Source organism: Aythya marila (genome assembly GCF_965140915.1).
Source record: "Aythya marila genome assembly, chromosome: Z".
NCBI lineage: Eukaryota > Metazoa > Chordata > Aves > Anseriformes > Anatidae > Aythya > Aythya marila.
The window spans coordinates 56790152-56806216 of record NC_139080.1 but is presented as its reverse complement, the minus strand read 5'-3'; the positions used below and the strand labels follow the sequence as shown (position 1 = coordinate 56806216).

Sequence of the window (16065 nt, the reverse complement as noted above, 5' to 3'; positions counted from 1 at the left end):
CAGCAGCCCCGCAGAGGTGTGGCGGCGTGGAGGCGCAAGGCGTGTAGCCGAGGCGCGGAGGGGAGGTGAGCCGCTCCGCTTCCTCATTCCAGCGGGTGCCCGGCCTCGGAGGGAGCCCTGCTGCTGCCTGCGGCGCAGCGCCCGCCCGGCGGCCCTTCGTCGCCCCTGCCCTGAACCCCGCAGGACTTCCACGATTGTTATTTGTTATTATTTATTTATTTATTTGTTTATTTTTATGAAGGAACACGAGCGGCTCCCCGACGAGACCGCGGGCGCCAGGGCGGGAGGGAGGTCTTGCCTCCAGCCAAGCCTGCCCAAGGACGCCCCGACACCGCCGGTGACTGCGCAGGCTGAGCGAGAAGCGCGCCCGGGGGCTCCCGGGCCGCGACTTTCACAGCAAAAAAACCTGGCGCGAACACAAAAATAAAAAAATAAAATAAAATAAAATAAAAAATAATAATAAAACCATGGCGTCCCTCCGGGCCGGGCCCCGCGCCCTGCGGCGGCCCCGTCCCCGTCCCCCGTCCGAGGAGGGGAGGCGCTGCGGCGGCCCCGGTGGCGGTGCTCAGGCCCTCCCGGCCGGGGCTCCTCCTCCCCGCCTTCCTCCCGCTCCTCCTCCTCCTCCTCCTCCTCCTCCTCCTCCCGCTCGCTCCCAGGGCGCAGGGCTGACATCACGCCCGGGGTTTCCATCCGACCGCGGGAGGGGGAGGCTGAGCGGAGCGGCGGCGTGATGGCGGCGGTCGGCAGGACCTGAGGAGCGGAGCCGCAGCCGGAGCCGAGCCGCAGCCGGAGCCGAGCCGGAGCCGGAGCCGGAGCCGGAGCGGCGCCCAGCCCCGCTTCTCCCCGCGCCCCTCCCTGCCCGCTGCCGGGCCCCATTGTTCAGCCGGCCCAGGGCGGCCAGCGGGAGGAGCGGCGGCGGCGGCGCAGGCCCCGCCGCGGCCGCGGGAGCGGCTGGGACCCAGGGCTGCGGCGCGGAGCCGAGCTCCCCGCGGGGCGTAGCGCAGGCTCGGGCCGTGGCGAGGCCTGGCCTGGCCGCGCCGTGCCGGCTGCACGCAGGTAGGCAGCGGCCCCGCCATGGCTCCTCCGCCCCCCCCCCCCCGGTGTCCGGAGCGGGGTCGCGCGGGGGCAGCGGGTGGCTGCCGGCCGCGGGGCCCGCGGGCTGCCTCCCGCCGGCCGAGGGAGCGGGCAGGCCGGGCCGGGCGGCTCGGGGTCGAGCGGCGCTCGCAGGTTCCTGCGGGGGGAGCCCGTGCCGAGCCGGCCGGGCGGGCGGCGGAGCGCGGCCCTGGCGCTCCTGCGGCCATGGGGGGCGCCGGGGGAAGCGTGGAGGGGAGGGCAGCGGCGGCGGCCTCGAAGACGCCGCCGGGACCGGCAGCCGCCGCCGCCGGCAGCGGCGCCCGCGCAGGCCGCGCCGCCGGCCCCGGGGCCGGGAGGGCAGCGCCGGTGGAGCCGGGCGCGGGGCGGCCCCGCGGCGAGCGGCGGAGCCCCCGCGGGAAGCCGCTGGCGGCGCCTCCCGGCAGCGCCGGGCCCGCGGGCGGCGGGGAGCGAGGCCTCCTGCGGGAGCAGCCGGCAGCGGGGCCCCGGCGCCGCTGCGGGGGTCCCCGGGCCCCTTCCCGAGCGTTCTGGGTCCGTCACCGCCTTTGTTCGGTGGCCCCGGGTGGCTGCGGCGGTGCTGCGTGAGCCCGGGGAATTTCCCGGCCCGCAGCGAGGCTGCCCCAACGCCCCCCCCCCCCCCCTCCACTCTCCCTCCTTCCCTCCCCGCCTCGCCCCCGTGAGCGGGGCCCCGAGGTGGGGCTGGGGCAGGCCGAGGAGGGCGCCGCGGGGCAGGGAGCCCGCAGGCGAGCCCCTGGTGGCTTCCACGCCGCCGGAGCCGGGAGGTGCTGCGCTTTATCTGGCGGTCCCCGGCAGTTGTGTGCGCGCAGCCGGTGCACCGTGAAGCCTAAACTTTCGCCGGGTGCCTCTGATGCTGCAGCGATCGGATTATTTAAGGCGATCTCGTATGTGCCGTCTGTGGGAGCTGGCTGGCTTGATTTAGTTCAGTCTTTTCTATTATTTTTATATTTTATTTTTTGTTTTTAACAGGGCAGTATTTATCTTCCTGCCTCTTCCCCCTCGCTGGATGTAAACGTGTGTGTGTGTGTGTGTATCTGGAAGTGCTTCCACTGCGGTTGTTGCCTGCACTAAATGCATCTTACTGATCAGATCTCAGCAGATCGTTTAACGTCTCTATTCTTTACCTGTATGTTTAGGGAGGCAGCTTTCCACAACAATTTACATCGAGTTTTTCCTGAAGTCAGAACTATGGCAAAAGTTATGCCACAAGGTGTGGTGCAGACACAACAGTAAACCATTCTTCTTGCCCTACAATGCTGAAGAGAGGTTCATTTCCATAACATTTCATGCTCTGCAGCTGGTGGTTCAGCAGAGCTGTCATCTTTATAGTAGTGTCAATGAGAAGTTACATAAAGGCACATAAGGGCCTGTATGCTGGGATCTGACTGCAGTTGGGCAAAAAAAGAGACAGGTCTTTCCTTTTGTGCATTTTGTGTATCTTGGTTCTTTCTGTATTTTTTTTAATTAAGTGCAGCTGACAAAAAGACCTGTTGAGAAGAATCATTTCTAATTTTCATAGACATCAGGAAAGATTTTCTTTTCAGATGAGAAATGGTGATAAACAACTAGGAATGAGTAACACAAAAAGCTATTTTTCGGTTAAAAAGATATAATATCAAATGTGATAGATGCTCCCTTTCAGTATTAGCATGGCACAGCAAGTTGTTTTTGATATTTTTTTCAGTTGAAAACCTCATTTCAAATTTTGTTAATATTTTTCTTTACCATTTTAGGTATTTGGGGAAAAAAAACTCGACTATTTGCAGAGAACAGTAGACCATACATATCACCCGGAAAACGTACAGTACCAGGAAGTGGATTCTTGACATCCACCTTGTAACCTGAGTGGACTTTTATTTATCTTTTAAACTTCTTAATATTTACAATGAATGGGCACAGTGATGAAGAAAGTGTAAGAAACAGCAGTGGAGAGTCAAGGTAAGCACTCCTTTCAGTTATTCTTGGATGTGTACTCTCGTGTATTTTGTTTACTAAAACTGATTTACATTTGAACTTTGTGCCAAAGCTTCCTGGTTAGCAAGCAGACCAGACTTAGGAGGACTGGCCACACTTAATCTGCATGTTATGTTCACGTTGCTGCAACTACTAATTGTAATGATTATGCTGATAACTTATACAATAAAACTTAAGTAGAAAAAAAAAGCAGCGTCAGCATCCAACAGAACAGCCTTACGCTTTTAAGGGAACAAAATGTTTAAAGTGTCAAAAGCTGAAACAGGATTGGACAGATAAAGTAAAGCTGGAGTCTGTGAAAGTGCAAGGAGCATATACATAATCTGTGTTGCATAAAACTTTAGCTAGACTGTCTCTAAAGCAGGAGTAGTAAGCTGTTATTTTAGCTTTTGAGATGTATTACTTCCTGAGGCTTCCTTTTCCATGGTGTTGTCAAAGTGTAACTACAGAAAATGTGGACTATGTATTTGTTTTCCAAAGTGGAAGTCCAATTTTCCAGCTGTTTTTTTAATCTGGAAAAAACAAACACACACAAACAATCAAAAAAGCCAGGCTTCTAATACGGAGTGATACTGAATAGTAGTCCTCTAGCATGTGTGGAATGTTCACTTGGTTGGAATACCCTAGTTAGAACTTCCCTGTCACTGTGCAGGATGGCAGACAGTTTGTAGGGGTGGAATTAAAAGTTCTCTTACTAGAACAGTGTAAAGTTTAACAAGAGTCTCCTGCACTAAGAAGTTCAGATTTCTAAAACTGGAAATGTGGTAAACGCTGGAGTTTTAAGACAACAAGGCAAACTTGATAATAAAAAGTGTTTTTAGACTTCTCTTCTACAAGATGGTTGTGACCTTGCTGTTAGCCTCGCCATTTGTGATTCTGCCCCTCTTTCTGATCACAGCCTGTTAGTTGATTCCATAAGTCAAAGGTCATAAAGAAAACTGAGTTCTGTGGACATTATGGAAACATCCATTCAGGTAGGAGACAGAAATCTGAATTATTGCTTCAGGTGAAGGAATGCAAGAAGGAGGTAATTGCCCACTGTCAGCACTGGCTGGCCATTAAGCTTGCACACACCACAGTGAGTGGTGGAGTGGAAAGCAAGGGAAGAGAGGAGTGTTCAGGTGACATTCAGCAGACACCTATGATCTGTAAAACTAGACAAACATCAATAACTTCTGGGTATTTTTGTTTCAAGCTTTCTGTTGCATGAAGTAATGTTCTAGAAAGATGATAGCCTTTCTATGCTGTGAATAATTTGTACTCTTTAATACGTAGTTCTTGAAGATTTGTGCTTCTAGTAAAGATGATACTGTTCTAGTTAGTGGATTAATTTGTAGTTTCTTCTAGTATGTGGCAAAATAATGCTGGTTACTTTGAAGAATAAAATAAAACGAGCCTTGTCAGATGAGAAGGGGAACACAAACAAAAAAGATGGTGTGAGCAAGGTTGGTCTTCTGAGCTCTAAGACCTCAAACATTAATTTATCGGAGACGACTCTGATGAATTTTTGTGTAATTTGTTTACTATATGAAGCAGGCAGGCCACCTTGCCAAGGATAAGTAGGAAAACTACTTTATATTAAACTTTGCCTATAAATACCAAGGCTATTTAAAATCTGTAGCAATTCATAAGACTAAAACAAGTAACAGTCATAAAAACCTTCCAGCAACTTTGTTGCAAGTAAATATCAGGAACGTTCCTGGTACTTGAAACCTGGTCGTTACAAGACTTAGTTTTTCAAGTTAAAGTTGCTACTGAATCCATCTTTAAAAATGGAATTTTTTTTTTTGTGAAAACTTTTTTTGTTGTTGTTGCTAGACTTGTATCAATTATTAATACTGCAGCCTGTTTCATGGGCATGTATTGGAAAGCCTAATCACGTTTGCTATGTATCATCAGGAAACTCTTGTTTTTGTAAATGAAAGATGAAAACTTTCAATTTTAAGTGATGGAGCCCTTTTTTTCTTCCCTATTTCCATTATTAAAATAATTATTGCAAAAGGAGTTTGCCACTTATGGGATAGCTTAAGCTGACTTCCCTCTGTTGTTTAGTCTTTTTTTGTGTGTGTGTGTTGTTTTTTTTTTGTCATCTTCATAACTTTCCAGAGTTCTAAATATTTTTATTTTTGTAATAGAAAGGAAAATGCCTAAGTCAACTGCAACCTACTGCAAACAAATGCCCATCTGTAATCAGGGAAGTGTTGCTGTCTTTAACTTTTAAATCTGGAAGTGTGAATTCTACAGAATGGAAGATCAGTGGTAAAATAGTACAGGGCTTAGTGCGTTTTCCTTAACTAAACTAGGGAGAGAAGCAAAATGAGAAAGCAATTGAGAGTTGCTTCTGTGAAGAAACTGCAAAGATCAAAGTTTCAAGAATAGGTAGAAAGGAAGATGTGGAGGTGAATATAGTGATAATCCAAGCAGTAGCATTGGTGATAACTAACAAATGTTTAAAAGTTGTTTCAGTTTACAAATATGATACATACTATACTTGTAAAGTCCATTTTCCCCTCTTTGATGTCTCCTGTAAACTTGCGTAGCTGTCATTCTGGTGTGACAACCCTGGTCACTGAAATACAGCCTGATCTGTGGGAGCCGCCAGCACTGCTTTGCAAAGTTAAGAACTGCACTGGATCCAGACTATTAACAAAGACACACAGGCCTCATGGATTTGGCTTGATACTGTTTTAAGGAAATACCTTGATTTGCAGAAAGTGTGGAAAGCCTGTAGAACTGTCAGTATTAGGAGGGCTGGAGAAAGGACCAGCCATAAGCCTTATACATGTATTTCATACGTTGCCAGCATCGTGGTAAGGAATGGTAGCTGTCTTCTGCTCCATGCGACTGGCAGTAAAGAGGATGCATTTCTGAAGCGGGTGAAAGAAACGGCTGATTTGCTATTCTCCTTCCCACTGCTGTGTATATTCATCTGGCAGATGAGCAGAACACTTTCCGTTGTCGTAGGTACTGAGCCTGAATTTCTGTTTTGCTACAGGTGGCAAAGTGCATCTCTCGTGTTTTCATGGTTGAATAAGTTGGGCACTGTTTGGATTTTCCTTGCCTACGTTAGCAACCTGTGAAGCTATAAATCAGTTTCAGTTCTAGTACCACATGTGATCGAGGTTGAGACTAAGATAAACACTATCGTTTAATCTTATTGCTTGATGTTCTGATTTCTGTGTGATAATCACAGTAGAGTCTACTCTCCAGCTTCTTCTTCACTTGAAATCGCTACTATGGAATATTTTAAGTAGCTCAAGGTAAAATACTACAGGTACTGTTCATTCAGTTAGCAGGTGAGTTTAGATGTAAAAACTTAATGGCAATTCTCTGAGAAGCTGAGTCTTAAAGTTAGGCAATGCATTTTTTTGTGTAGTGTTCTTGAAAGCATTCTCATTGCAAACTTGAATACAAGTAAATGCATACTAGTTACCCAGTAATAAGAAAGCTTAATCAGCAAGGAAGGGCAGTTATACCTGAACAGCAAGACAAGCTCCAGGTAGAACAGGGACTGCGAAAGTGAAACATCGGTGTTAATTGAATAGTAATCTGATTTCCCGTCTCTTTGCTCTTCCTATGTTTCCTGTAGAACAAGGTATGGAGGACTTGGGCAGACCTTACTTCTTTGTAGGCTGAAAGTGATGTGCTCAGGGCAGCTTATCTGGAAGGTGGCTGGCTGGTGTGCAGTCCAGTAACCAGCTGCTTACACCAAAGAATTTTACCGTTCTTTACACATTTGAAAGCTTATGTTAACAGGAGATAGGGATTTCTGTTGGTTTAATTAGTTTCATGCATGTAGTAGTTTGTGGACCACAAAAGATCTGTAAGTAAAGACTAAAGACTTTGTCAACAGGTTTCAGATTGCTGTATAAATTCATACCTTAAAAACCACTGTTCCAGATTCTTACTTTTAAGAAATATAAGTTGGAGTTAAACAGATAGTCCTCAGATGTGTTTGGAGAGATTTTTCCCCCTCTTGCTCCTTTCCCTTTTTGTAGAAGTTTAATAGGTAGTATTAAGGAAAATGTGTGTGTATAGCAAGACAGAGTTTGTAACTGCATGTAAAGATATACTTTAGTGCGGGAAAATTCTGAGATCAACAAAAATTCTCGAATGATAAGCAAACTATTTGTAGAATTAATTGTGAAGGGCAAGCAGTAAGTGCTTCTCTTCTATTACCAGTAATATGCTCTTTGATTAGTAAGTTGCCATTCTATCAAGAATTATCTTTTGTGGAATAAAGCATACTAAAGCATGATAAGGTATCCCAATCTAAGTTAAACACCTTTTTTTTTTTTTTTTTTTTGCTTATCTTAAAAAGTTCAGACAGAATATATATCAAATACAAAGTGTTTGTTTTTTTTTTTTTTCTTTTTTCTGGAAACCTTTCCAGTTTAAAGAAGAAATTCTAAATTCACAGTACAGCTTTCACTGTGTATGTGGTGTAGAGTTGACATTAAGACCCCTGCAGAGCTTACTATGTCGCAGTCATTGTCTAACCTAACTGGCCTGGAGAACCACTGATAGCTCCTCCTGCCTGTGAGGCATTCCCAGAAATCCTTTGTGCTCTTAATATTTCTGACTTGTGGCTCTAAGAGAAAGGCTTGTGATGTGGTTCACGGAGGTGAAAGTTGGTGGATGGAGAATACAATTTTGATACCTTTACTTTGGGGAAAGTTTATAGTAGTGGCATGAGAGAGGCTATGGGACTATGTACAAATAAAACGTATCTTTTATTATCCTTTGAGTTGTTGGCATTTGTCAGGAAATACAGTTGAGTTCGGGCTTCCTAGTGGCTGAGGACAGGAAATAATGTTTAATTGACTGAACCTTGTACTTATTGTCCCTTTTGCTTTCTACTGGTATTGATGAATAAGGTAATTCTTCTTTATGCATCTAAATCAAATTGAGTACAAGTGGTTTTGTGGTTGTTGTTTTGTTTTATTTTTTTAAATCTCTTAGATAACATTTCCCTGAAGAAACTTAAATGTGAACTTTAAGTTTTAAAACTTTGGCATTTAACATTACTTTTGCTCATTCTGATTGGGCTTTTTATATCTAATTGCTTGTCTTCCTTCAACTTCTGGTTTATATAAATAAAAAAAATAATTGTCCACCATCATCTCACATGTTTTTGGTAGACCCTGCAGAAATTCACTGAACTTTTTCAATGAATTCACTGAATTCACTGAACTTTTATTTTGCTTAAATTGATACTCTGTTTCCTGATGTTTTTAAAACAGAAGACTCTCTTAAGGAAGCTTAACCTAATGAGTGCACTCTAAATCAGCAGTGATAAATTGTTGTCTCTTGGGTCCATTGTTAACCTAGCCCTCACACAGAGGTCTGAATGCTCAGATAGTTCTTTTGCAGCATAATTTGTGTTGCTTTTCATCACAGGGCTTCCAAGTGCTGTTTGTGAATTAGCAGTCTTTGTTTCTCACTGTGCATTCATATCAGATGGACCTTGTTTTAAGGGGTAAGCTACTGAAGCTAAATGTAAGGGTATTGAAAAGATCTAATGACTCTGTGACACAATACTTGGTTTTATTCTGTTTTGGTGTTAACGATTTGTCTTTTTAGGCCTGTTATCTCTCCAAAGCGTTCTCTAGTTTCATTTCACAGATATTTATGGGGTGGTTGAAAAATTAGCCGGTAAAAAACACGTGCAAAAATTACTCAGTCTTGTACTTTGAGTAAGCTGTGTTGTTTTTTCTTGCAAAGTAGTTTGAAAATAAATAACTGCATTTAGGGATGCATTTTTGCTTAAATATATTGGATGTACCTAGAGACAGTGTGTTTTGTTTTCGTTCATTTGTTTGTTGTTTGCTTGTTTAGTGTTTTTAGAAACAAACAAAAATGTCACAGTGTCAGACTTCCACACCAAATCAGATATGACATTGATACTATACAAATGCAGTTAGTTGACTCAAGGACGAGGGGTGAGAGAGGCTTCTTGACTATATACTTTGAAAAGTACACTTTATAAACTTGACCTCATTTTGTCAGCATGCATGAAACTATACTTTTTCACACAGAAATTCTATCGTGAGAATACACTGTTCATTTTTAATGTATACAATTGCTACTGCAGGTTATTGCTATGTGTTCACTTTGTCGTCATTGCTGTGATTTGTTTGCATAGTAGAGAAGGAGTCTCACTCAAGCAATACCAAAAAGAACGCCATTATTGCTTTATTTATCACACCTGCTTCTATTTCATATTCCTGTGATGCTCCAGTAACTGTTTTGTGCAACCCTGTGTATTGCTGTCTTTGTTTATTATTTTTTTTTTTTCAGTAGAACAAAGTACAGTGTATGTAATGAATGATTTCTTACTAAGGAATACCTTTTATCACATGATGCTGTTTTCATTTTACTGTTGCCCCTACTCATCTATCATCAAGTAATACCTATAATTTGCTTGGAGCAAGGGGTAGAAGACTCTTAAATTTAAAAAAGAGATTTACAAAAGCAGGAATTCGGTTTTAAGTAGCGGAGCTAAGTGCCTGGAAGAGCACAAATGCTCTTCTGCAGTTAAAGTTAATGAATATTGTCTTTAGAGATTACATTAACAGAACCTCTGTTCTGTAGCTTCTGTTGCCTAACCCTGTTATTTTCCATGAGCATATTATATTCTAGTCTTGATAGTGTTTTTAATTTCTGTTGATGTTTGTAGCTTGGAAGCGCCTTCCTGAGTAAAGAAGGTAGGAAAAAAAAAACAAGTTAGACCACAGGATAGAGTTGGTTAGGAGGTCAGCAGTGCAAGACCAGAGCAAAGGGAAGTAGCATGTAGAGTGGGTTAGGGTAAACTGACAAACCCAGAAGAAAGTCAACTGAGAGTGAACCCTTGTATGCTGCCTCTTTCACTGATTATGTGTAAGGTATGGATGATTTTTCTGTGGAAAGAGTTGAAAGAAGAAAGCAGGCTATGACTCTGGATTGTCCAGCACAGTCTCTGTCTTGACCATATTCAGAAAGGGTAAGGAAAAGTCATTAGTGTTCTAATTTACGCTAGGTGCAAGATAGCAGAGATTTCCTCCTATTTTCTAGTTTCATTTAGGATTTTTTGGAAGAGGGGAAAAAAAGGATACAGGTGCACATGCAAAAAGCTGGTTGTGTTGTACCCAAACCCTTCTTTTATGCTACTTCAGGTGTCTACAGCATGGTGAGTATGGCGTTGTCTTTTGCCTTTTGCTGAACTGTTTCCAATAAAAGCATATTAAGCAAAGGCAATGACCCTGGGCTGTACAGGAAGAAAAGGGGGCGAGAGAGAGGGCACTTGTGTTTCTTTTCAAGCAAGGGGAGTGCTGATGAGCAGAAAACCAGAGCTGCTGTTTGAGATATTATTTGCATAACAGCATTAGGTAACAGGTAATTATAACAGTATTCTGAGTTGAGGAAATATTTCAGTGTTAATGTGTTAATGATCCTTGTGTCCTATTCCTAGGGATTTGATACCAGAATCTCAGTAGTTAATGGTGTCAGTTCAGGTGATGAATTTTGTGGAGGTCAGCAGTGCTACTTTGCACTAATGAGCATTACTGATTGTGAGAAAAAATTAGAAAAATTATGGACACTGCTTAGACTACATCAGATAATATTTCACGCTCTTTAGTTAGAAGGAATTGGTAGTAGACCATGCCACAAGAAATGCAGGGAAAATTAAAGAAGCCCACAAATGTGGAAAGGAAGGTGACAAAGGTGTTATGAGTACCTGACAGCTACTATCTGTCAGAACTTATATTTTAACATCCTTATTATAGAACCTAGGTCCTGTTTCTTTAGTGCAATTAAACTGGCTGTCATACAGTTTTTTTTTTGTTTTTTTTTTAATGTAGCATCAAATTTAAAGTCAAATTTAAAAGCAAAGAGAGTGAAATGCTTCTCAGTTGTTACTTGTTAACTTCTGATGTTTTACAGAAAGTAAACATATTTTCTTTTTAGATTGTGTCGCCTCTCAGCCTTCTCTTCTCCAGGCTGAAGAGGCCCAGCTCTCAGCCTTTCCTTGTAAGAGAGATGCTCTGGTCTCCTAATCATCGTTAGAGTCCTCCACTGGACTGTCTCCAGCAGCTCCATGTCTGTCTTGTACTGGGGAGCTCAGAACTCGACAGAATCCAGATGTGGCCTCACCAGGGCTGAGTAGAGTGGGAGGATTACGTCTCTCAAACTGCTGGCAACAGCCTTCCTAATGCACCCCACTATATCATCACATAATAATGGAAACATTTTGAGACGTTTGTATTCAAAATGCTCTCTATAGCATCAATTCCTTTCAAAAAGCAGCTGCTTTTTCACTTACTGTTAGAATTTCACCTTTACCCTGAAGGGATACGCAAGTGTTACATTCTTCAAAGATTTTGCTTGTTAGCATAGTACTGGTGACCGCTCATTATGCAACAAACAAACTAGCCTAAATTCATCACACTTAAGCACTTTCCCATCAGCTAGTGAAGCTTTCTGTGATGCAAAAGATTTTTTATGGTCAGTTCCCACCTCATTACAAAGTGTTGTAATGTCTTGTTTTCATTGAATTAACCACATTAATGGCATCCTTCAGCACTTTGTGCAGTTCTAGCTCCAAATTCTTTGTTGTGATGGCTTGCCTGTAGTTGATAAAGGGGATGATTTTCATGTATGGTACTATCTCTATAACCCTTATACCAAATCCTTGTTTTATTCCAGTCAAAGCAGCCACTCCGTCAGTGGTTACATTAGCACAGTTTTTCCATTATTTTTATTAAGGAGTTCATTTACTTTTGAGAACACGTCTTCTGTGGTACATCCTTCCGTTAGTAGTTCTCAAAAAAAGTAGTTAATGTATTTCATCACTGAAACAGAATCCATGAGATGAGATGTTAGAAACATCTATACTTTCATCCAGACATCTAGCAAACTTGCACTCTGTATAATTCATTCCAGTGTTTGTGTCTTCAAATCTTCATGATTATTTTCTATGCATCTTTCAGCAGTATCTACTGACAAAGGAATGCGTGTTAGTTTGTCACCATATTGCTTTCTGTGCATTATTTCAGCAATTTTTACAGCAGCAGGAAGTAAATGACCCAATAGTCTGTGGCTTTTAGTATTTCACTGTTAAACAAGGAACCTTAAAAGAGGCCTTCTGAATGTTTATCATGAGATTTAGTGAAATTATGTGAAGTACAGGGTTGAGAATGGAATCACAGAGTCATAGAATGGTTTGGGTTGGAAGGGACCTTAAAGAGCACCTGGTTCCAAACCTCTGCCATGGACGGGGACACCTCCCACTAGACCAGGCTGTTCAAAGCCCCGTCCAGCCTGGCCCCTCTTTCCTCCATGGTTTTGTCCCATGGTTCTCTAGCAAGCATGTCTCATCGCTTTTCAAGTATTGCATCACTTGAAAAACGACTGAAAAAGTCACGGAGGTTTGTTCTGGTAGTTTTTTGCTCTAGTAGTTTTTAAACATCTTGCTAATTGTGATGGCTTCACAATATCATTAGGTAATATCTCAAGACGTTCTATAAACTTGTGGTGACGTTTGTTGTTAATGATAGTTGACGTAAATACATATTTGAGATAGTTTTCTTGGTAATTTTGTCTTTTCCTTTTGGCTAACTTCTGGTCAAATCTGATTAGACTGTCATTGTTTTTTACCTTGCAATGTGATTGACTTAAAGAAGTGTTGTCTCTGTCATTTTCTTCTTGTTCACTTGTCCTTACAGTATTATCTATCATCAGTCCATTATTCTTTTGCAGGAACTCTTAAGTCACTTCTTCATTTTGTAAGGCTTGGTTTGGTTAGAACTGTGTAATATAATCCATAAATCCACTTAACCAGGTGCACGTAGACTGCATTACGTGCATACACAGAAGGCAAATGAAAGTGAAGGCCACTTCTGTCATCCCTCTGTATCGTGGAGCACGTACTCTTCCTCAGGACACCAGTGTATGTGACCCTCTGACATACAGACTTAGTGAAGTCAGTGAACCAGTGGCAATCTATATATTAAATATTTGTAAAACTTAAATATTTTTTCTTTCTTTAGATGAAAAAGAAGTAGGAGTTCTAGCATTTTCTTTGTGTTTTCCCATGGATTGTCTTGAGCACCCCTTGGGTTGTGTATGCACTTCTTTGGAGGCCACTGCCTCAGTGTGCTTCTAGTTATATTTTGACAGCGTAGTGTCATCATGGTTTATCTTCATTGCATATGCAATTCTACTTAATGCAGAACTTACTCGTGTATTACGCCATTCCCTACCTCCTTTGCAAAAGAGAACTTGATGGGTTTGGGTTATTGTACTGTCTTCATAGAGGTTCATAGAGGCACCTCCAAGTCAAAATTATACTGAAGCTCAGGGTTGAAATGGATAATCTTTTGCAGTGAGAGTATGAGATGAAATGAATGTTTATTGATAGCCTTCAGAGCCTACCATTTATACTTGTCCTGTGGCTAGTAAACAGTTTAAGTTCTCTGTACATCGGTAGAAAAAAAAGCACATCTATTCATCTCACCCTTTTTTTTTTTTTTTTTTTTAATGTGTGGTAGTTGCATCACGACCTCTGGGAATATATGGTGCACGTGAGGTTTTGTTATAGTGTATTTTCACACATCTGCATTAATTTGGATGACTAGAGTTGAAGTAAACTCTGAAGCTCTGCACACTATACCCTAGTCTTACATACTTGAACTCCCATAGTGCTTTTTACTAGTCAATCCAGAACTTTTTAAAAAATGTGTATGAATACTTCCATACCATTTTAAGATTTGATAAATGCTTTACCAAGTCATTACTAGTTTTAAAAGAGCAAATTGCAATCTTTTCCGTAATTTAAAATTACTTGCTGGTAGTCACTTTGTCTTTTCCCATCTCCTTGTTGTATTGTCTTAATTTTTTTATTTTTATTCCACAGTGTTTAATAAAATGCTACAGCCTTTTATCTTATATTACTGTTTTTCTCTGTTCTATGTACCAATGAGTCACTGGTGATCCTGCATTGTCATTCGTGCAAGGTATCATTAGCAAAGCTCCAAATCAGTTGTTACGAACCTTATTATTTGTTCTTCTTTCTTGTAACCTCCTTTCTTCTTCTACCCATCCTTTTGTTTCAAGCTGTAAATCTCTTACTGTCATATATTATTAGTAAATGGGTTGAATATTGACTTAAAGATTTTTACTCATCAGGTAGTTACTATTGCAACTGAGTCATACTACGTTGCTCATGTCAATATCAAATCAGTTTATTGTGAGAGGCAGGGTTTATGAGAGAACTCTTACTCTGCCGGTCCTGCTAATAAGCTTCAATGGAATTCGTTCTTAGACAACTCTGGAACCTGTTGATTTTTTTTTTTTTTTTAACTTAACAGAGAGCTTAAGTGGTATTTAGTTGATCCTTTCATAAGGAAACAATTTGGATTTTTTTTTAATATCTCACTACAGAGCAACTAGCAGTATCTGTGAGACTTTTTTTATTCTCACAGTCCCTTTGTTTTTGAACTTGCCACGTGCTTATCACAGAGAACATCAAATTACTTAAAATTTCCCATCAGCTGTGAATCTGACTGACATAATTTTTTCTTACTTATCTAAATCAACTGGAAATACATTTTTCCTTTGACCTCTCCACTGTTATAACGTGTAGTGGAACTACACATTTTTCACAATGTTGGCAAGTTGTTTGGCCTTAGATGGCTTATTCTAGAAACAAATTCCTCCATGGAACCTTAGAATAGAGGTACATTATTTTGATTGCCTTTGGCTCTATGTGCTTTCGAACCTGTGGCTAGAACTTTGTTACTTTGTATGATATATTTTACCACTCTTTGGAAAGCTGACTTGATTGTCATCAGTGTGGCACAGTGTTTTGCATCTTTCTTAAATAGGATAATCTGCCTTACTATTGCTCTCCATGTGAAAATTGTGAGCAAGCTTTGTCCTGCATTGAGGTATTTGATTTCCTTCCTCTCTTCCAAGACTATCTAGAATTTGCACATTTTTGTTGGCTTTTTGTCGTGTACTTGTCTGTCTGGTATTTACTTGTCTCTCAACGTTTCTGTTTTCTCTATTTTCTTCTTTTTCTCTTCATTTGTAGTTAGTGCTAATGTCTGCAGTTCTTGTTACGTGTACTTACAGCATCTCACTACACTGTTGTTTTACAATCATAGAATCATGGAATGGTTTTGATTGGAAGGAACCTTAAAGACCACCTAGTTTCAACCCCTCTGCCATGGGCAGGGACACCTCCCACCAGACCAGGTTGCCCAAAGCCCCATCCAGCCTGGCCTTGAGCACCTCCAGGGATGGGGCATCCACAGCTTCTCTGGGCAACCTGTGCCAGTGCCTCACCACCCTTCGAGTGAAGAATTTCTTCTTGATATCTAATCCAAACCTGTTATCTTTTTAGTTTATAAACATTACTCCTTGTCCTGTCACTACACCCCCTGACAAATGAGTCCCTCCTCAGCATTCCTGAGGGACACCCTTTAGGTACTGGGAGGCCACTCTAAGGTCTCCCCAGAGCTTTCTCTTCTCCTGGCTGAACAACCCCAACTCTCTCCGCATCTTTTCATAGGAGAGGTGCTCCAGCCCTTTGATCATCCTTGTGGCCCTCCTCTGGACCTGCTCTAACAGGTCGAGGATACAATGCTGCAGAAGTTTGTAATAAAATAGCATGCTTGTAATACTGTAATTTAATGTAATTTAACCAGCATTAGAGGTAAGATAATATTTGTGTACAAGAACACTATTTTATTTAAACTCTCTTCAGTAAATCATGGCGGACTGCCCTTAATTTCTGGTAAACAGTTTAAACTCTGGTCATCTTCTGTAGAGGCAGCCTTGCTTTATTTTGCAGGTCAGGTTAGAATTGAAGCACCATCCTGGAAATCCACTTTCTATGATAGAAAAGGGAAGTTTGGAAGCAGCTTTGTAGCTTCATAGTTTTCTCCTCCACAAGTGTGAGGAAGCCCAGAAGCATTGGATTTCTCCATATCCAACCCC

The 16065-nt window shown here is 42.3% G+C and overlaps 1 protein-coding gene across 2 annotated transcripts in view; it reads left to right on the top strand.

Annotated features, from left to right (window-relative positions):
- Positions 1 to 661: 661 nt before the first annotated feature.
- CHD1 (chromodomain helicase DNA binding protein 1) overlaps positions 662 to 16065 on the top strand; it is a 53179-nt gene continuing 37775 nt past the window's right edge. Inside the window, exons 1-2 of one of the 2 annotated variants that reach the window (XM_082784390.1) lie at positions 662 to 1056; positions 2844 to 3048. In XM_082784390.1, the coding sequence (XP_082640516.1) occupies positions 2996 to 3048 (53 nt within the window). In that variant the 5' untranslated portion in view covers positions 662 to 1056; positions 2844 to 2995. The remainder of the gene's footprint in view (positions 1057 to 2843; positions 3049 to 16065) is intronic. The other variant, XM_082784389.1, reaches the window with a different exon arrangement.